Source organism: Hetaerina americana, unplaced genomic scaffold (assembly GCF_022747635.1).
Source record: "Hetaerina americana unplaced genomic scaffold, ioHetAmer1.1.p SCAF_3, whole genome shotgun sequence".
Taxonomy (NCBI): domain Eukaryota; kingdom Metazoa; phylum Arthropoda; class Insecta; order Odonata; family Calopterygidae; genus Hetaerina; species Hetaerina americana.
Genome location: NW_027286874.1, coordinates 6,368,841 through 6,391,214, shown reverse-complemented (window position 1 = coordinate 6,391,214; position 22,374 = coordinate 6,368,841). Strand labels below are relative to the sequence as shown.

At 45.8% G+C, this 22,374-nt stretch overlaps 1 protein-coding gene across 4 annotated transcripts in view; it reads left to right on the top strand.

Moving 5' to 3' along the window:
* Positions 1-22,374, top strand: part of Evi5 (ecotropic viral integration site 5) — a 294,495-nt gene that overhangs the window by 127,982 nt on the left and 144,139 nt on the right. For 2 of the 4 annotated variants that reach the window (XM_071587726.1, XM_071587728.1), the window contains exon 1: positions 17,778-17,825. The exons of 1 other annotated variant lie outside the window; for it this stretch is intronic. In XM_071587726.1, the coding sequence (XP_071443827.1) occupies positions 17,812-17,825 (14 nt within the window). In that variant the 5' untranslated portion in view covers positions 17,778-17,811. Of the gene's footprint in view, positions 1-17,777; positions 17,826-22,374 lie in introns of those variants that run through there. One more of the 4 variants, XM_071587729.1, reaches the window with a different exon arrangement.

Here is a 22,374-nt window from a genome sequence, read left to right as displayed (position 1 = left end):
GAACCATTTAAAGAAGTACACTTATTCAATAGAAAATATAATAGAGTGGACCAACACAAAAGTCCGCACATATACCGTACTGGTTCCGAGGGGTTTACTATTGGCGTCAATTATTTTTTCCTATGAATTCAAACACTTGGTGCATGATTCCCTCCAGATATATTTTGTAAGATGTTCTAAGTTCTTCCTTTCCCTCGAAAAGATCCGCGGTTACTTCTTAACCCAGCATATATTTCCCATTACCAGTGGATTAAATTTCCTAGAAGTATCCAAATTAGGATGTTTATGTGTTAAGATAATTTTAAATAACGGTACGCACCCATTACCTAATTGAATTTGTTGAGCAGCTGTGATTAACATTTTCATTTTTAGAACATCTCATATGGGCTATGAGCATGGACTATGTCGATGTGAGGAAATAATGGTCATTTATTTCATTAATCGTCTTTCAGGCAAAACAAAACAAAAGGCGTTTGGAGTTTCCAAGCAATTACAGATACTTGACGATATTCCTTTCGGTTTGAAGTAATATTTCGCACAGAGGAAAGGCTTTTTATCATCCTCGATTAGATATATGTATTCTAATCGTTGGTATTTGTTTGAGCATTTGTTTTGCATTCATTCTTAAACTATATTTCTCTTCACTTTTAAATTAGCATCTTACATTCGATGTATCTCACATGATTGAAAACTGAGGTGCCTTACATAATATAAACGAATGGTGCAGGAAACGGCGAACTTTACATTTCCTTTAAAAATGATTCTCGTAGTCGTTCAAACATTTACCAATGTTTCAGTTATGTTCTTTGAACTGGTGTTGTGAATTATGATTTTCCATCTTTTTTTAAACCAAGATTCAATTTCTTTGCTCTGGTTTTATTTTCCTACAATACTTCTTCGATGTGATTGCTTCCGACTTTTTACACGTATCACCATCGCCCAAGACTGCTCAAGCATACCATATATTCATGATAATTGCTCTTTCATAGATAAAATATAATTTCAATTCATTAATAATAAACATTTACAGGCATGACTTTGTGGGAACGTACCGTAATGAAAATGAACTGCTGCTTTGAAATCGTTCACACTCAAAATGTAATAAATTATATTAAACGGACTGTGGTTTCAAAAGACGATTGTCGTTATCAAGGTAACCTAAGTATATATAGTTGTCTATATATATATATATATATATATATATATATATATATATATATAGACATTTATATATATATATATATATATATATATATACATATACACACAAACATTTTTGCATTTTTTGAGATAACAAATGAGTATATTGCAGAAATTAGGAATAGATTGGAGGGAAAGGAGGCTAATCCGCAACCTTTACATGTCTCAGACTGCTCCAGTGCGGTTGGGGAACGGGGAGTCCGGATGGGCAGTGCATAGTGCCCATTATCACCGTTGCTGTTCAACCTGTATGCAGAGGAAATGATTAAAGAGGCATGGGAAGAACTGGAGGTAGGAATGAAAGTGGGCGGGGACTTCGTAAAATCAGTTAGGTTCGCTGATGACCAAGCTTTAGTTTATCAGTCAGCCAAGGGGCTGCAAGCATTGCTGAGTGAATTGGAAATTCAGTGCGACAGATACGGGATGAGAATTAATATTAATAAAACAAAGGTTAAGATTAACATTAGAATAGGAGGGCAAAAACTAGAGCAGGTAGAACAGTTTACGTATCTCGGAAGTGTTTTGGACCAACACGGTCAAAGTAGTAGGGACGTAAGGAGAAGAATGTCGCTAGGCAAATAGGCTTTCACACGTTGAAACACGTTGGGACGTTGAGTAAGAATGTTAAGAAAAGACTTGTAAACACTTTGATATGGAGCGTAGCTATGTACGGCGCGGAAACGTGGTCGTTGAAGCAGGAGGATAGACGTAGACTGGAGGCTTTTGAAATTTGGGTGTGGAGAAGAATGGAGAAGGTGAAATGGACGGAGAAAAAAACAAACGAGGAAGTACTTGGTATGGTTGGCGAGGAGAGGGGTTTGTTGGGAAAAATCCTAAGGAGGCAGTAAAAATGGATGAGGGTCGAATTGATCGGTAGTGGGATGTAGAAGACTGTAATAGAGGGGAGAATGTTAGGCAAACGAGGAAAGGGAAGAAACAGGATAGAGATGTTGGACGGGATGAAGGGAGAAAGGAAGTACTAAGAGATGAAGAGGGACCTGATGTAGAGTAGGTTGCTGGACTGTGTTTTGTTAGGAGTCACAAAATATTTATTTGGTGGCTGTGTCATCCAAAAATCTAACATAACCGGTAGATTACCTAGTAATAATAAAGAAATAAATATGTATATATACACACACATCCATATATATGTATATATATATATATATATATATATATATATATATATATATATATATAATGGGCTGACACAACATAACACAAATAGAAAAGAATAGACACATATAAAAGAACACTTACACGGTAAATTGTTCGAGCTTTCGGCCCTCTCAGGGGCCTTCTTCAAGAGAGACTAATATATATACTACCTTGATCAAAAAGTTCCCGGAATAACCACCGTGTGGCGCTCCCATCGTTCCGATTTGAGTTCTGTTTTTTTGTTAAATTGGTACATCTGTTGTTGATATTCCCTTTAAATCTTAGTGTCATAACTTGACATTTGCAAAAGTTACGTAGCCAAGAGTACATCTATCTCTGTGTGTGTTGGCGATTTTTTACAATTTCAGAAATGGATTTAAATTTGCAACAACGAACTTGTATTAAATTTTGCGTAAAAAACGGATTTAGTGGCGCACGGACGTTGGAAATGTTGGAAAAGTGTTTCGGCAACGATTCTCTAAAAAAAACGGTCGTTTACCAGTGGCACGAGCGGTTCAGAAGTGGTCGTGAGTCAATCGAAGATGATGAACGCAGTGGCAGACCATCGACATCGAAAGTCGGTGAAAAAATTGATAAAGTAAAAGAAATGTTGGTCAATAACCGCAAATTAACCATCAGAGAAATAGCGGAGGACTTGAACATTGCCTATGGATCCGCCCAAGACATTGTGGTTAATGATTTGGGTTTCCGTCGTGTAGCATGCCAAAAGACCTCAATTTCATGCAAAAAAGAGACCGTGTTGACGTCGGCAAAGACATGATTTGCGAGGCTGAATCCGATCCCACATTCATCAAAAGGATCATTACTGGAGACGAGACGTGGGTTTATGAGTACGACACGCAATCCAGACATCAGGCAAGTGAATGGCGTTCACCAAATGAGCCGAGACCAAAAATACCACGTCGTTTTCAGTCAAAAAAGAAGGCAATGCTGACGGTTTTCATGGATTACAACGGTGTAGTGCATCATGAATTTTTGCCAGAAGGCCAGACAGTAAACAAAGAGTATTATTTGGGCGTTATGAGACGTTTGCGTGAAGCAATTCGCCGAAAGAGACCAGAAATGTGGGCAGAAAACTCGTGGATTTTGCACCATGATAACGCACCGTCGCACAGTGCTATCATTATTCGTAATTTTTTGACGAAAAATGCAACAAATACCATCCAACAGCCACCGAATTCACCTGATTTGGCTCCCTGTGACTTCTTTCTGTTCAATCGAGTTAAAAAACCATTACGGGGAACGCGTTTTAGCAGCCGAGAGGAAGTAATGGAAAAATCGCAGGAAGCACTGATGGACATACCGAAAACCGAATATAAAAAATGTTTCGAGGATTGGATCAAGCGCTGGCATAAGTGTGTTGCAGTCGATGGGGATTACTTTGAAGGGGACAATATAGATTTAGATGAATAAACTTGTATTTTTAATTTTCTGAATAAATTCCGGGAAATTTTTGATCAAGGTAGTATATATATATGGATGTGTGTGTGTGTGTCAGGAAGGGGAGTTTATTCTTTAGAAGATGTTCCTCTTTCCCTGGAATACCATTCTCGTTTCAACTCAGGCCCCGTATCGCTTCCTACCCCCACGCTCTCTCTCCCTTCGTTGGTGCTCAGGGACCTCTTCGGTACAATTCGTACGCGACGCGGTTTCCACCACTCCCCTTCAGAATTCAGGAACTTCACCACAATCCAGGAAAAGGAAAGGAATCAAGGGGTTATGAGCATCCCATCCAACCAAAGAGGTTTTAATCAATTATTTTACAGTGTAGGGGCAGCATTTTGAATTTTTTATTGTACCCGTTAGATTGAATGAGTAAAATCTTAAATTACGTGGGCAGCTATGCATTTGACACCTTGACACCTTCATAATGGCAGTCATCTCCCAAAACCAATTTGGGTTTCTAATGGTGCGTTGAAAATGGCAAAGACACAGTTCACTCTAAGTCTGTATATGTGTACACATGAATAAAATTCCCTCAACCTTTCATCCGATCAGTGTTTCTCCCTTAACATCCTAGAATCCCTACCCGATTCAGCCACCAATATAGAGATGAGAACTCGTGAATACGCATATATACTAGCTTTCCGATCTTTTAAAATTCTCAACCTTAACCGCCATCTTTTATAACCCTCCCAGCATTACCTGCACATTCCCCTTTTCCCCTCCCTGACCGCTAGATTTCTCTCCGAAATTTTCAGTCTTACTTGAAGAAAGCCGTCTAAATATTATACTGCTCGTGTGAGTGTTTCTATGTCATTGATCTACATATGTATAAATATATATAACTTATATGATATTAATTAATTATATGCATTGCATTAACATTATTTATGTATGTATAAATTATACATCTGCATATATACATATGATATATATAATTTACATATATTTATGTATCCATATAATTTTATATGGATATTTGTTTATAATTATCTATATTCAAACAAGGAAACCCGCCAAATGGCGAACACATATTCATTTACATGGAAATAGATTTGAGGAAAAGGGATAGGAATACATAAAAGACGAAGATAGGAATGGTAGGGAAGGCGGAATCGAGCAGATGACACGCGCAAAAAAGTTTCCTGAACCGGGACTTGAACCCCGAATCTCTCGACCTTATGCGAGTGTGCCTGTGTATGTGTGTATATATATATATATATATATACTACCTTGATCAAAAATTTCCCGGAATATATTCAGAAAATTAAAAATACAAGTTTATTCATCTAAATCTATATTGTCCCCTTCAAAGTAATCCCCATCGACTGCAACACACTTATGCCAGCGCTTGATCCAATCCTCGAAACATTTTTTATATTCGGTTTTCGGTATGTCCATCAGTGCTTCCTGCGATTTTTCCATTACTTCCTCTCGGCTGCTAAAACGCGTTCCCCGTAATGGTTTTTTAACTCGATTGAACAGAAAGAAGTCACAGGGAGCCAAATCAGGTGAATTCGGTGGCTGTTGGATGGTATTTGTTGCATTTTTCGTCAAAAAATTACGAATAATGATAGCACTGTGCGACGGTGCGTTATCATGGTGCAAAATCCACGAGTTTTCTGCCCACATTTCTGGTCTCTTTCGGCGAATTGCTTCACGCAAACGTCTCATAACGCCCAAATAATACTCTTTGTTTACTGTCTGGCCTTCTGGCAAAAATTCATGATGCACTACACCGTTGTAATCCATGAAAACCGTCAGCATTGCCTTCTTTTTTGACTGAAAACGACGTGGTATTTTTGGTCTCGGCTCATTTGGTGAACGCCATTCACTTGCCTGATGTCTGGATTGCGTGTCGTACTCATAAACCCACGTCTCGTCTCCAGTAATGATCCTTTTGATGAATGTGGGATCGGATTCAGCCTCGCAAATCATGTCTTTGCCGACGTCAACACGGTCTCTTTTTTGCATGAAATTGAGGTCTTTTGGCATGCTACACGACGGAAACCCAAATCATTAACCACAATGTCTTGGGCGGATCCATAGGCAATGTTCAAGTCCTCCGCTATTTCTCTGATGGTTAATTTGCGGTTATTGACCAACATTTCTTTTACTTTATCAATTTTTTCACCGACTTTCGATGTCGATGGTCTGCCACTGCGTTCATCATCTTCGATTGACTCACGACCACTTCTGAACCGCTCGTGCCACTGGTAAACGACCGTTTTTTTTAGAGAATCGTTGCCGAAACACTTTTCCAACATTTCCAACGTCCGTGCGCCACTAAATCCGTTTTTTACGCAAAATTTAATACAAGTTCGTTGTTGCAAATTGAAATCCATTTCTGCAATTGTAAAAAATCGCCAACACACACAGAGATAGATGTACTCTTGGCTACGTAACTTTTGCAAATGTCAAGTTATGACACTAAGATTTGAAGGGAATATCAACAACAGATGTACCAATTTAACAAAAAAAACAAAACTCAAATCGGAACGATGGGAGCGCCACACGGTGGTTATTCCGGGAACTTTTTGATCAAGGTAGTATATATATATATATTTATTTATTTATTTATTTATTAATTATACATATGGAAGGCGCAAGACAATTTCAATTGCAATAAGTAGTAAGTATGATACCGTAATGATAGTTACACCCTATATATTATTTCTCTCATGCGTTTTTACATCAACTTCTTCAGATCCTTTATAGATTTTAGTCACGATTTCGAGCAGGAAAAAATTGCGAGTCGTGAAATGATCCAATGATGCTCTAATGGGTCGGGGTGATGTAAACTCTAAAAGAACACACGATTACTGTTGTATGAATCCATAACTGGATGTTACGAGCTCTCAACAACTAGTTTTATGAGCAATGTCAACACAGCGACGTTAGTTTCTTATCTCCTTCGAGTTCTTTAATTAAGGGGCGCGTAACTCTTATTAGAGGGACGCATGCTCTCCTCCTGTTTGAATGTGAGGAGCATTCCGAACAGGGTCGTGGCGCGGCCCCGTAAATCTGTTTCTCCTCCAATGCGACAGCGCGCGGTGTGTGAATTATCATTCTCCTCCCTCTCTCTCTCTCTCTTCGAATGCAAATGAAGGGGGTGTGAGAGGGTTGGTTTCAACCCCCTTTTTCCACCCCACGTGAATCCCTCTCATACGCAACCCTCCCTCTCGTCTCTCTCTCTCTCCCTCCCTCTTCCCGCCGCCCCGTATACTTCGTCGTCCGTCCAAAGAGAAGCCACTTGATTTCATTTCCGCGGGGCGGGCATGGAGATTTTATCGAATCCCTGCCACCCAAACAATCTCCCCTCCCCTTTGTCCCTAACCCCCTGTCCACCACCCCTCGTCCCCTCACCCACTTCCAATATCCTGTCCCCACCCCCAACCACGCACACACATACATACCATCTCGCGCGCACCCCCATCTCACACTTCACACCCCTTCTCTCCTAATTCCCTTCCCCCCGCCCCCACCTCCCAGCCCATTTCCCACCGTTAACCCTTCGCCCCTGTCACATCCCCACCCCACACCGTCTGCCCGTCCCGTCTCCCGCCGCACCCGTTTCCCATCGTTCCCGTATCGATCCGCGCCCGCCATCTCCTGCCCTCCACTCTCACCCCCCTCCACTCCAAACAACACCCGCCCCTCCCCGTTCGCTTGTCTGCGCCCATGAGTATGCGCTTGCTCCGATCTCCAAAGCGAAAGGCGCGGCGCTCGAGTCAAGTCCTCCCCAAAGCTGCTGTGGATTGCTAAGTACGGTCAACGCTGCACCCGACGCCATAGTCGGCCTAACGTCTGTCGCTGCTAACATAATCAAATCAGTGAAGTAATCAAGCTCGGCAGTTAGTGAAGCTCTCACAAGCACGTATTAAGACGACTGAGTAGTAATTATAAACTTTTAAGTTAGGCACAGCGCCTACGATGTCAATTTAACGTTAGGTCAACTATATCGCGTCGTGCTAAATTGATCTTACTTTGTGGCTTTGGACGGCTCGCACTAAAGTGTCGCGGATTACAATATACGGTCGACTTTGCGCCTGACGACATAGTCGTCCTGAAGGACCATAACTTTCTTTTGTCAGCGGTGCGCATCGTTGTCGTATTTTAAAACTATCCGCCTGGCATGCTTTGAAAGCCTGCAGATCACTCAGTTTGCTTTTCTGCCAGGTTTTATATTCTCTGCCGATTCTAGAATTTGAAACAATGATTGCCCCTAAAGTGAAATGGTCATGGGCGACGCAATTATTATTGATAGAAAACCGACAATGGCGTCACGGGCAACGTTCAGCGTATTTTACAACAAAAGCAAATCTTTTTGGTGCTTCCCTCCCTCCTCCTCTCTCCCCTTTCATTGCCGTAACCCCCAACGCGGCATTGCACGAACTCCGACCCTTGCCTCGCCGTCATCCTTCCCCTCCGCCAAGTCCACTTCACCAACCCCTCTCCCTCCATTCAATCTCCTTCCCTCTCTCCCTCCGCGGATCCCTTTCACACTCCTCCCCTCCCTCTTCTCTATATCCTCAACCCATTTCGACCCAACCTCCAACCCCGCTTTGCCGCCCTCGCCCCGCATTTAGTTATTAACTCCTGCCACCCCTTCTCTCTTCCCGCTCCACCCCTCGCGGCGATTTCTCGTCAAAATAAAAAAAATGCGAAACCGCTTTCGCGTCGTGGCGAGAGCTGTAGTCATTCCGCGGGTATGGGAGAAGAGGAGGCGATTGAGGGGAGTTTATGAATCATATCGCTGTTTTGCACAATAAGCGGGATTAGTGATTAAAACGGGGGATAAGAATCTGGGATGGCGGGTATCGTCTTGAGAGTGTTATTAACGAGTAAAAAGAAAAGGTCCGACTTGAGGAGATTGGGTGCCCGATGCCTCTTTCGCAGTACGTGAGGAAATCCCCGTCGGCTCCTGCTTCTGTAGGGGGGTGGGGGGTGGATGAATATGTAAGAAAAAAAGGTAAACCGAAATTTAAAAAAAAACATCTCCGGAGTCGGTGTCTCCGGAGGACGTGCTATTAAAAAAAGTCACTCGTGTCAATCTTTCGGCGCCTCATCTCGAACCGAATGAAATAAATTAATGGCGAGTCTTAGAGCGCAATCTCGAACTTGCACTTATCCTGGACCATGCAGCATTTGTCTGGGGAAAAACGTGTTGGGCGCCTGGTGGACTTAAGTCCCGCTGTATTTTCAGCAAGATAGCATACAAAGAGTCACCATATTTTTATTAATAAAGTAGCAATAGTCAAAACCAGCCCCTCCATTCTTCTATATAATGTGATGTGCCCTTTTATTTCTCTCTTTCGAGTTCATTTAATTTAAAAAGAAAGTCCAAAAACTTATTAAATGAGGCCTTGTCCGTTTTCAGTCGAAGGATAATCGGATGAATCCAATATTGCAATCGGCCACCTCTTTCCCCGCATCCATTATTCTCCAATTTTATTCGTAAGCGGCCCGGAGAGTGTTATTTCAATTCGAAGTTCCATTGGACTGGATGTGAAAATTCATGTTTTGCTCGGATTACGCATGGTTTTGATGCAGGGTGATGCCTTTTCCCGTTTATTCGCGCATCAGTTGAGTGATGGGGTGCTATCTCGTCAGGAGGGGAGAGTGGGGGCCCTGAATTATGAAACAATTCTCATGCATTGGAAATAGCCAGGAAGAAGATAATTTGTTTGCCGCAAAATGGGTTTTGTAAATTTCAGGCCGCGTGCCACCCGCCAAATTATGTGATTAATGGAATGGCATTTTCATCCGAAGGCGAAGGAAGCGCCTTTGCACTACGGCGTCGGCGTGACGGATGGATACCCCCCCCCCTCCATGGTTTTTCGTGTGAAATACAGTGGTGGGGTCGCGGTAACAGTTTGGCCTTGTTATATTCTCGTGTCCCTACCCCTTAAGGATTCCTTTGAGCGGTATTAAACGTGCCCTAGGACACACCTCTTGGTTTTCTTGACGACTAGGTGGTAGTGCTCTAGATTTTGACGGTCTGTTTTATTTTCAATTTGAACTTCAGTCTGTTCATTGATTTATGCCGGCGAGGTCTGCTGGAGCCCGTATCTCGTGTAATGTGTACATTCTCCTTTCATTCCCCCTCACCCTTCATTCCAATTCATTCGTCCCACCCTTTCAGCGCGTTCCCCTTCAAACTCCGTTATCTCTCAAGCACTCTCCCCTCTCAACCTCCTCCCATTAACCCCTCCTCCGAGCCCGCCTCCAGACCTGCATCCGTCGTAGAAGGGACCTTCCTGGACCGCACTTGAGCATAGAGTCGCACTATATATTCATCCAACTTTGAGGCTAGACTTATCATTCGTTCATTGAGTCATTATGCCAATTTTTTAAAATCTGCCGTAATTATTATAATTGTGCCTCAAATTGTGAAAATTCGCATGTACTAAATTAAAGACCAAAAATATTTCATTTTTCAAACTCTTCGTTTAATTACCAGCTTAAAAACGCGTTTTTCACATTTTAATGCGTCATCTTGTGCCCGAAGATGATGTCGAACGTTGGAACGAGTTAGACAGTAGCAATAAAAAGAATGGTTGAAAAAAGTAACTTATCCGTTTTCATTAATCCTGGAGGCCGATCCGCCCCGTTATGAATTTATTTTTTCCCGCGTGCTCCCTGCGGGACTCGAGAGTGAGAGGTGGGATTCATAATTTATGCAGTTGTAAACGAGTGCCATGATGGAAGAAAGGAGCGTGTGAGGTAGTTTGAGGCGCGTGGAGGAAAGCCAAGGGGAAAGGTGATTTGGAGTTAGGTGGATGGGGTTAATGTGTTCTGGGGCGATATGGTCCCATGAAAGGAGCTAAAGTGATTGTGTAATAATTTACGTATGTCAGCCCCTATGATTCGAATACATTAATAACTCCTCGCTACTTGATTGCCTACTTATTTAGTTATATATATATATAATATATATATATATATATATATATATATATATATTATATATATATTATTTATATATATATATATATATATATATATATATATATATATATATATATATATATATATATATCCCTCGCCGAACTACAACCTTGACGTGGTGGAAGGGCTTGTGCGTTCCGATGACCCCTAGAGCTGTGCTGGCGGGAGTAATAATTATTGCTCCTGGTAGGGTCACCCATGCCGGATAGGTCGAAGGTTAGGAGCCAGACGAAAGGTAGTCCACGCAAGGTCTGTTCCTCAGTGAGGCGGCTGCAATGGCGTCTGACCCCAGAGGGGCGGCCAATAAGTGATGGTGTCACGTTAAAAACACCATTAAGGAAGCCAACGGGAAACCATCTCAGTTATCATTCCCAAGATATATATGATGGTCACTAAAGAGATTTTGAGTCCTGCAAACTACGGGGTAGAGTCCTGCAAACCGACAGCATCAGGACAGAAGACGCAGCAGGAGAAGACCAAATTAGTTAGAATAGGAACGTGGAATATTAGGACAAAGATGAGGACAGGGAAATTGGAGAATGTTAAGCGAGGGATGAAAAGGGGAAATATAGATATTTTAGGTCTACGCGAGGTGAGATGGAAAGATAGCGGGGATTACTGGAGTGATAAGTATAGAATAATATACAGCGGTGGGGACGAGAGCCAACGAGGGGTTGCCATAGTATTAAATGAAGAGGTAGGTAGAAGCGTAGTCGACATTGAGCAGCTAACGAATTGAATATTACCAGTAGAGATAAAAGCAGAACCGACGAACTTGGTCATTGTTCAGGTATAGACGCCACCGAGGAAGTAGTCGATAGGATTAGTTAGAGGACATAATCGCGTGTGTTCCAGCAGGGAGAAACATTTGATCATGAAAGGGGATTGGAATAGGTCGGTAGAAGGAAGAGATGATGATGAGGTGGGAGACTACGGTTTAGGTACGAGGAATGACCGCGGGGAGAAAGCAGTTGAGTTCTGCAGGAGACGGGGCTTAGTCATCACCAACACTTGGTTTAGACACCACAAAAGACGCAGGTATACATGGAAAATGCCAGGTGACTCATAAAGGTATCAGCTAATTTCTATTCTGGTTAGACACAGGTTTAGGAACAGTGTGATAAATTCGCACAGCTTCCCGGGAGCGGATGCGGACTCTGACCACAATTTAGTTGTTATGAAATGTAGCGTCCGTTTCAAAAAGATAAGGCAGGGGCGGCGGGTTAGAAAATGGAACATAGAAGCATTAAATGGATTAAAAAGGAAGAAGTATCAAAAAGCTGTAGAGGAAATTATGGAGGATGGTATAGGGATGAGTACTATCGAAGAAAAATGGGAAAGTATCAAGAAAGGGTTGTCTAAAGCCGCAAAAGACACTATTGGAGCCGTTAACGCTAAAAGGAATAGAAAACCATGGATCACGGATGAGATGATTACAAAGATGGATGAGAGGAGAAAATGGAAGAATGTACACGCGGAGTTAGGCAAAATGAAGTACAAAGAGTTAAACGATAAATTTAGGCGGGCAACAAATAGGGCAAGGAAAGCATGGTGGAAAGCGCAGTGTGAGGATATGGAAGGTTGCAGAGAAAGGGTGAAATTGGTGCGCTGTGAAGCAAAGTTAAATCTTTATCGGGAAGTAAGAAAGGAAGATCTATGGTAACAGTTAGAGATAAGTCGGGTAAGATAATAATTGATACAGGAAAGATCCAAGACGGATGGAAGAAATATATGGAAGAACTGTATAGTAAAGAACTTAGACCAAAAAAGTAACATTCGAAGTAACATCGGAAGAAATAGAAGTAATGTTACTTCTATTTCTTCCGATGAAGACGGAGCTGAATTCCGTCGAAATGATCAGGAAATAACGTGTGAGTGATCTTTTTGTGTTCTTATATTGTTTGCCGCTGTCCAAGTTTGTTATTCAAAACTTCCGTGTTACTTCGACGAAATCATATTTGTGTGTGTGTGTATATATATATATATACATACGTATAAATTATTTTATTATAAGGTAATCTACCGGTGAAGGTAGGTTTTTGGATAGATATGACTACCAAATAAATATTTTGTGATTACTAACAAAACACAATCCAGCAACCTACTTTACATCAGGTCCCTATTCATCACTGGACACTTCCTTCCTTCCTTCATCACGTCCAACATCCCTATCCTGTTCCCTCCCTTTGCTCGTTTGCTTAACTTTCTCCCCTCTTTTAGTCTTTAAAACACAGAAACACAAAAAAGGACACTTATATACGAGTACTTACTAATCTGTAGCTTTGACGTTTCGACGGCACGACCGTCATCATCAAAATGACGTTCTCGGGGAAGAGCGGAGAGGACATGTTCGGGGAAGGGGTGAGGGAAGGAGAAGTAAGGAGCCTTTCTTTCTGTTTCTATGTTTTAAATCTCTATATAAATTAATATCTATAAATATATTTATTTTATATAGATGATATAAAAGCAGTCACGAGAGAGCATAAACGCGCACACATTTATATACAATGATGAAGGTGGCTGGGGGACTACCCAAGAATCTCAAAAGTGGGACGATTTTTATTTCGGTGGTGTTCTAGTTCTGAGTTTGTTTCACGTAAACGTACATCAACCCTAGATTTGTGAAGATTTTTGAACGAAAAAGTAAATGCATATAAAAAATCGGCAAGCATCCAAACATGGTTTGTCTTTTATCTTTGGCAGTCACATGAAGTAATACACTTCGAGAAATCAATAGACAATTATTATGAATGCAAAAAAGGGTTAACTTTCTTGGATGACTTTTAACCAAAAATAAACACCCCGAACTCTCACCTAAAGATCCTTTAAGGATTTTCAGATTTGCAGGGGAAGATTCAGTAAAATGGAAATTTAAAAATGCAAAAGAAAGAAACCGAAGGATACAGCTGCTAGTAGTTGCATTAAAGATTACATTAATTAACTCAGTGATTATGTTTTTATATTCATTATATTCGAGTATTCGATGCAGACATCAGGATTTTTATCAAATTCATTCGTTTCCGGGAAAGGTTAATCGCAAATTCCCTGGTTGCGGAATAGGGTGAGCAGTACCTCGGAGTAACATATCAAAGAGATTCTTCGTTTTTTCCGGTGGCTTCCATTTCCCGACAGTCGTCGGATCATTTCCTTCATTTTTTGCACGTGCACTCTTTTGTTTGAATTGGTCATTTTATGTGTATTTTTTAGCGGTTGCGCCGTGGGAATTAGGGATTTGGTTGGGACGGGAGGGAGTAGTTGGAGGGCATGGTTATTTGACGTGGCCAACTGGAGGATAACCCGTGGCCATTACCGTCCATGGTCATTATAGATTCGGTTTCATTCCCTTCCCCGCCCCCCTCCTTTACCCTCCCCTCCGCGTTCCCCGACCCTGAAAACAAAACCTCCCCCATACCTAATTCTCCCCCAGAAGGTGCTCCACCCCTCCCCATCGCCATAAACCCTTTCCCCCCTCTGCTTGCTTGCCTACACTCCCCTCCCCTTTTCATTCCTCCACCCACGGTGCCCTCACCACTTTAGCCACCCCTCCTCGCCCCCCCACCTGGTTCCGCAACCCCCCAACCGTCTTCTCGCCCCCTCCCATTATATCCTTCTTCGCTCCCCCTCTCTGCGTTTCCATTCCTTTGCCGTCGGCCGTGCTTTCGCCGAGTTTCTTCCGTGTCGAAAATCCTCCCGCGACGCACGCATCCCGTCACCACCAGACTCCGTCCAGAAATCCCACCCACCCAAACACGCCGCAGGGAAGGGTGATTTCCGTTGAGGGGGTGGGGGTTGAGAAGGGGGTGCAGTAGTATCGGGAGGCTCTCTCATTCCACCTTCATTCTCTCCCTCCGTTTGAGCGCAGGAGGGTGGCAGGTGGGCGGCCGGCAGGGGGCTGTGTGTGTGTTTGCGCGCGCGAGGGGGGCCGGGGCGGGTTGGTTCCGTGAGGCAGACCGACGACTCCTGTGCTTGCTTCTTCTCTCTCCCTTTCTTTCCCATTTTTTGGAGGGGTTACGGCAAGGGTCAAAGGCCTCGCCCTAACCTCCCTCCCTCCACGCTTACCTCGAACCTCCTAATACCCCCTTCTCACCCCTGTGCCCTTGTTTTTTTTTGTTATTACATTTTTTTATAGTAGAGTGTACGTGTGGGTTGGCGGTTGGTCGGTTCACCCCACGAGTTCTCCTCCCGCCCTCCTCTCTACTCCGCATAGAGGGCTCTCGCTTCCGGAATTGCGCTCTCTACCGCTTCCGCATTTGCGATCTGTCCTTTTTTTATTATTATAAAGGATTTAGGGCCGTATTTTGTCCCGTAGTCCTGTGAAAAGTTTTCATATGCATATTTATGTACATGAAAACTTAATATATATATTTATATATATATAATTATATATGTATATAGATAAATATATACAAATGCGGAAGGGCGCCAATGTGTCGGGGCTTCCAAGGCTAGCTCTCCCCACTAACACGCGAGGAAGTCGGGTGCTCTACGGTCCGGAACTTCGTCGCCCAGGAGACATGGACCACCGCCACTCGCGCCGGAGGCTGTGGTTTCTTCCCCCCGAGTAGTGGGGGCGGCCTCGCCGTCTGGCGGCGGGCCCCCCCCGAAGCGCCGCTACCGCCCTGCGCCGGCGTCTGTCGTCGGCGGCGCCGTACAGGCCTCCGCCGTAGTCTCCCTACTTCTCCCCCCGCCCCCCTCGCTCTCTATTCCTGCCTCTCGCCGAGTGTGTCCGGCCGCCTCCGCACGGTGAGAAAGAGAGAAGGCCGACTGAGACTCGGTCCCGCCTCCTCCGCCGCCCCCCGGTCGCCCTGGATCATCGCCCCCCCTCGCCTCGCCCCGCCCCCCTCCCGCTTCCTTCCGAACCCACCCCTCCCCACCGCCCCCCCGTCCTCGTCGTCTCCTCACCCTCCCAGTCCTCGGACGACAACCTATCCCCCATCCTTTCCTTCTACTTCGTCACCCCTCCGCCCCACGCCTCCTCCACCTTCTACTCTCCTTGCCCCGCGCCTTACGTCCCCAAGGAAATCGCTCCCTCCCGCCCCCTCGTGGGAAACTACGGCCGATTCCCCCGGACCGAGTACCTCCTGCCCTCTATCTCTCCACCCCCGAAGCCGCCGCCTCCCGCTCGTCCCCCTCCGCCTTCTTCCCCCTCCCCTTCGGCCTCTTCCCGCACCCCTCCGCCGCCTCCGAGACCGCCCCCGCCGCGATTCCCTGCACCCCCTCCTGCCCCCACTCGCCGAACGCCACCCCCTCGTCCTCCACCCCCGAAGATAAGGACACCTTCGGCCAGCATCAAGAAGAAGCCACCACCGCCCCCACCTCCGAAGTCGTCTCCCCTCACCCCCAGGACGCCTTCCGCCTCCAAGGCCACTTCCTCCGTGCAGAAGTCTCCCTCGAGGACCTCCTCACTCCCCACAAGGAGGCGGAGGGCACCAGCTCCGCCACCGCCGCCGACCGGGGGCAAACCCGCCCGACCCTCCCCGCCCCCTACCCGCGCCCTCTCTCTCAGGAAGGCCTCGGTTCGCCTCTCGCCTCAGAGTCCTCGCCGAAGGTCTTCCTCGGCCTCCTGCCACCCGCGCAGCAGCCGACGCAGCTCCCCGCGCCTCTCTGCCCCCCCTGCACCACGAAGGCGCCCTGCGCCTCCCGTCCCCATCCTTCCCCCCGTTGCCCTCCCGAGGACGTCGACGATTCCTCCGACGCCCTCGCCGAGGGCCTCGGTTAAAGCCCCACGTTCACCCTCAGACTCCCATCCAATTCCTCTTCCGGCCTCCACCCCTGTGCCATCTGACGTCCCCGCCTGCCCCCCTCCTCGGTCCACCTGCTCATCCTCCGCCCCCGACGACCTCCGACCGCTACCTTCCTCCCAATATCCCGCCCCAAACTCCACCGTTCCGAAACGGATTTCGGCTCCTGTTCCGACGACGAAAAACGCTTCTCCCACGCTTCTCTGCCCCTCTCCCCGGCTCATTTGCCCTTCCTCCGCCCCCGACAACCCCCGACGCCTCTCCCCATCACCTACAAACGCTCCCCCCGTCTCCGACTCCACCTTTACGAATCGCATCTCACCCATTCGAACGAAACGCATTTTTCCCACCCCCATCAACCCATCTCCCCGGCCGTTCTGTGCATCCTCCGCCCCCGATAACCCTCACATTACCCACTCTCTCAAAAACGCCTCTCCCACCCCTGTTATCAGCTCCGACTTTCCGAATCGAGTCTCTCCCTTGCCCACCAGAGACGCCGGCCCCTCCTGCCCGTTCTCCCTCTCCCCCTCCCGAAGGCCTCTCCCTCCTACCCCCCCGCTCTCCAGATCCCCCTCCCCACACCACCTCTCCGCCTCCACGCCTCCTCCTTGCCCATACCTCTCCTCTTCCTGCCCCTATTCCTCCGCCCTCCGCTGCCCCAAACCGGCCGGCGGATCCACCCTGATCCCCCTCGCTCCGGCACCTCCTCCCGCCGCTGCCGACCGCCCCCTAGCCTCCCTCGCCGCCGCTGCCCCCGCCGCCGCTGCCCCCGCTGCCACCGCCGCCGCCCGCCGGCCCGCCCCGCCGAAGCCCCCTCGGCCCTCCGCGTCGTCACAGCGCTTCCGCCCCGCCCCCGTCTCGCCCCGTGACCTCCCTCCTCCGTCGGCACCACCGTCTGCATCCGCCCCCGCCCTGATCCCCGCGGTCCGCTCCCCCATCGCGCCCCGCCTGACCACCACCCTCGTCGATCGCCTCCAACGCCCCGCCCTGGTTCGCCGCCGCTGCCCTCCCCCCGCCGCCTCGGGCGACCTCCGCTCTGCAGCCCCCAAGGCCCAAGGGACCTCACCACCGCGTCGCCGTTCCGTCCCCCTGTTACCTATCCTTGCCCTCGTCATCGCCCTGGTGACCCTCCTCCTCATCAGCATCCTACCCCTCCGGCCCCAACTTAGGGGCCTCGCCCAATGCACCAACGGGCACCACCAGTGCACCACCGACACCATCGTCCTCCACATGCCGTCCGCCGCGCCGAATAATGGTCCTCCGCCGCCAGCTGCTGGTATTCTCCCCTCTCTGGGAGATGGCGAACAAGAGGTGAGTTAGTTCTGCCTGCTCATCCTCCTCCCGTCCCTTTTGTCCCCCCTTCCACCTGTGTGTGTGTCCCCTCCTCCATCTAACGCACTCTCCTCACTCCACACAACTCCCCCCCTTCATATACACACACACACGCACGCTGCTTCCCGCTCCGCCCACATCCTCCGGCGCGATCATCGATCTCTTTCCCTTCCGCGGCGCCTCCCTCCCCTCATTTCTCCCGCCCTCAACCCCCACCTCCACATGCAACCCCCCCACTCACGCTCTCTCTCATCCACGTGTGTTCTCCCGCTTGATGGGAGGATGGAGAGGACCCCCATCCTTTCAGACTTTCTTCCCGCTTGCTTCGCTCGAATTAACTGGTTCTGTCTCTCTCACTCGAATGCTGACCACTCAGTCGGGAAATACCCTAGGTGGAAACGAGAAGAGGGGAATTTTATTTTTTTCTGGAAAGTTGAGAATTTGGTGTGCTAATCGGGAATGTGGCGGCAGAGAGATGGAGAGTCCATTGATGAGAACGACACGCCCCCTTCTCTTTGATTAGGGAGATCAGTCCTCGTTCTCGGCAGGTCATCGCTCGTTCGATGCTTCTTGTCAGGAAGGACCGAAGCTATAATGCAGGGCACCACATTTTAAATACTTAAATGCGACAGCGGCGCGCGATTAGACCAAGAAGATTGCCCAATGAGATGACAAATGCTCGGGAGAGAAATGTGGAGGAAAAAAACAAGCGTGTTTTTTTGAGTAAATTTTGTGCCCCCCCCCCCTCATCTCCAAAATTGTCATTAGCTCTTGAAATTTCTCCGTGGTTTAGTCAAAAGAAAGAAACTCACTTTAGAATGAGGCGCCTTCAATTAGCATTCCATTTGAGGAGGAAGTGGTTCGAACAACGGAGAACTGCCACGACTGTGACTCATCAAGGAGAATTACGCACTTGTGTGCACACAAGATGCGAGCAATATAAAAGATTGAAAAAAATCATAACCCATTGTAAATCACTGTTGTGCTCTTAAACCGGGATTCGTAATCGGATACCTCAATTCGTGCCCTGAGTAGCCTATTCAGCTTTAAGGTACGTTCAACGTACCCCTTGTTTATTGACCTAAGTAGCGCGTTAGAAGAATGATTTCACTTTCAGCTAAGAGGCAGCAGTTTAAATTCCAGTGGATTTCCTAGTGCATTTAAACGGACATGTCCTTAAGAGTCACCACTCGATCCTGACAATTCACGGCGATTCACCAGTTCAGATAATTTATGAATGCATTGTCGGCATGATGGTATAGTGGCATTGTTTTTGAATCCTTAAGACTAGGCGTATTAATTTTTTTTAAATTTCTGATGTGAAATGATCACGAAAGATTGGTTGTTGAAATCGATTGGTCGAGTTTTGAAGTATCGTGAAATTGATCGCCCTGACGCACGTCTCTGCTGAAGTCGGTATGCATTTTCCCTTCGTCGCATTCGTTTGTTATCCTCTTTAAACCGAATTTCTTGCGCCTCTATCTATGGGAAGTATAGCATTGATGTGTTTGGATGGGTGCAGATGGAGAGCATGGACTTCATGCCCAATGAGTATCGACGTGTTGTATCCGCACTGAGCATCAGTTTTAAAACAACAATTGTGATGCTTTGAAAAAGGAGATCATTTCTGCGTAAATTCTTCTTTAATTTTAAACAAGACTATTCAGCATTGTTCAATGTTTTTCGCGAAACGATTAGGATGGTACTCTCGCGAAAGTAGGCAATTTGATTACAGACCGCGATTTAGGTTATGATCATGCGTCATGTCGGGATGGCGGTTCTGAAGTGTTGCGAATGAAGCCCGCCGGTTGCCAGAAGACTGAGCGATAAATACATATTACTTTTAAATAATGTAGATTTTAACCGAGGAGTATGGGAATCTTGATTGATTGGGCTGTCATTGCCAGTCAATGTATGTGCGATCGCGTGATAAATATATATTTTCACATTGGGCCCTCCTATCCGGAATTTAAACCCGTGAGCTCGAGCCGGCGTGTATGTCGTAAATACCAGAATTTATTCCCATCGTAAAGTGTTATTGTTGCCAGCCAGCCATCGTACACGCAGGCGCTAGATTGAGGCCGGAGAATATTTATTTGCAGGCTCCATGTTAGCCCGTGCACTACTATGCATGTATACATGTGTGTGTGTGCGTGTGAGTGCGCGCGCATCACCGAGCGTTTTATCGCTGGCTTTCCACACAGATACGTACGTACATATATATATATATATATATATATATATATATATATATATATATATACATATATATATACATATATATATATATATGTATACATATATATATTTGTATGGGTGTGTATATGAAAGGCCCCGGCGATAAGACGTTCGGAGAGCGAATCTCTGTGGGATCTTCCTTAAAGCGATGGGGTTGAAGGAGAAAAGCGATGGTACTTTTTTTTAAGTCTAATCATCGTCTTTCGCCTTGGGCTCCAAAAGCGTCGTCGAAGTGTTAGAGAGGCTCCCACGTAATGGAGTCTTCGTCTCGTGGGAGACGAAAAAAAAAGGAAAACGATTTATTTTTAGAGCCCCTGCTCGATTCTCGCCGTCCTCAGGGTTCCTTACTCTGCGACCCCGTCTCTTTTTATTTGGAGATAAAATTGCGTTGTGTGATAAATGTGTTCTGGAAGGCTTGCACAGAAACGGAGACGTCGACACTTGACAAAGACGAATTTCGACGTCACGCCCTCAAAGAATTTCGATTTTTGAAATCGGTATTATTGGGGTAATTTGTCATCACAAATTCAGCCTTTGCCGAGGCTCGACGGTATCGATTCCTAATCCTCCCAGGATATAATCGAATTTGTCGAGATTATACAGCATTGACGACATCATTGAATCGTCAAACGCCAAAAAAGGTGCACTAATATCTACATTTTCTTGAGTTTGGGTCGTTGCGACTGCGACATTTCATTTCTGCGCTTGTGATTTGCTCGATTCCGCATTCCCCACCTCTCCTGTGTTCGTCCTTAGTAAGTGTTCCTATCCCTTTTCCTTAAGCTTATTTCCTTCAACATCCCTCTGCCAGTCAATACCCCCTTCAGCCACTTTTCCTGCCTCCATAGGATTGCTCCGAGCAAACCCCTCTCTTCGCCCACCCTACCAAGTACTTCCTCGTTTGTTTTCTTCTCTGTCCATTTCACCTTCTCCATTCTTCTCCACACCCACATTTCAAAAGCCTCCAGTCTACGTCTATCCTCCTGCTTCAATGACCACGTTTCCGCGCCGTACATAGCTACGCACCATATCAAAGTTTTTACGAGTCTTTTCTTAAAATCCTTACTCAACGTCCCCGTCATCAATTCCCTCCTCCTAGTGAAAGCCTCTTTGCCTAGCGCAATTCTTCTCCTTACGTCCCTACTACTTTGACCGTGTTGGTCCAAAACACTACCGAGATACGTAAACTGTTCTACCGGCTCTAGTTTTTGCCCTCCTATTTTAATGTTAAGCTTAGCCTTTTTCTTTCTAGAAAATCGCATAACCTTTGCTTTATTAATATTGATTCTCATCCCATATCTGTCGCACTGAAATTCCAATTCACTCTGCAATGCTTGCAGCCCCTTGGCTGACTGACAAACTAAAGCTTGGTCACCAGCAAACCTAACTGATTTTACGAATTCCCCGCCCACTTTCATTCCTACCTCCAGTTCTTCCCATGCATCTTTAATCATTTCCTCTGCATACAGGTTGAACAGCAACGGTGATAATGGGCAACCCTGCTTTAAACCTCTTCCTAACACTGCCCAACCGGACTCCCCGTTCCCCACTCGTACCTGAGCAGTCTGAGACATGTACAGGTTGCGGACTAGCCTCCTTTCCCTCCAATCTATTCCTATTTTCTTCAATATACTCATTGGTTTTTCCCAATTCAATCTATCGAACGCTTTTTCGAAATCTACGAAACACGCAAATACCTCCTGGTTGTGTTCTATATTCCTCTCGATTAATAATCTCATTACTGCAATGGAAATATATATATATATATATATATATATGAATTCCGTCGAAACGGTCAAGAAATAACGCGTGAGTGATCTTTTTATGTGTTCTTTATTGTTTGTTGCTGCCCACTTTATTATTCAACACTTCCGTGTTACGTCGACGAAATTATATATATATATATATATATATATATATATATATATATATATATATACATATATATATATATATTTACATATATATATATACACACACAACGATGTCTTCTTCATTGTTCATCTCCCGGCGCTAACGAATTGGATCGTCCTTTTTGTGATCAGGTACCCTACTGAGTGTTCTGATAACAGAATCGATTTCACTCACTCAAAACGTATTTAAACCACCAGAACACCTCGGAAAGAAGAATTTCGAGGCACGCCAAAGCGCAAAAGTCTCGTGCTTAGCTCGTAAAATGTGGTGAAAGGGGAGTGGGGAACCGTTTAAGCAAACGAGAGTACCCGGTGGACAAGTGGCCCCAGACACGGGAGCAATCAGTGCGCGAAAATATCCCAATGTTGAGGAACGG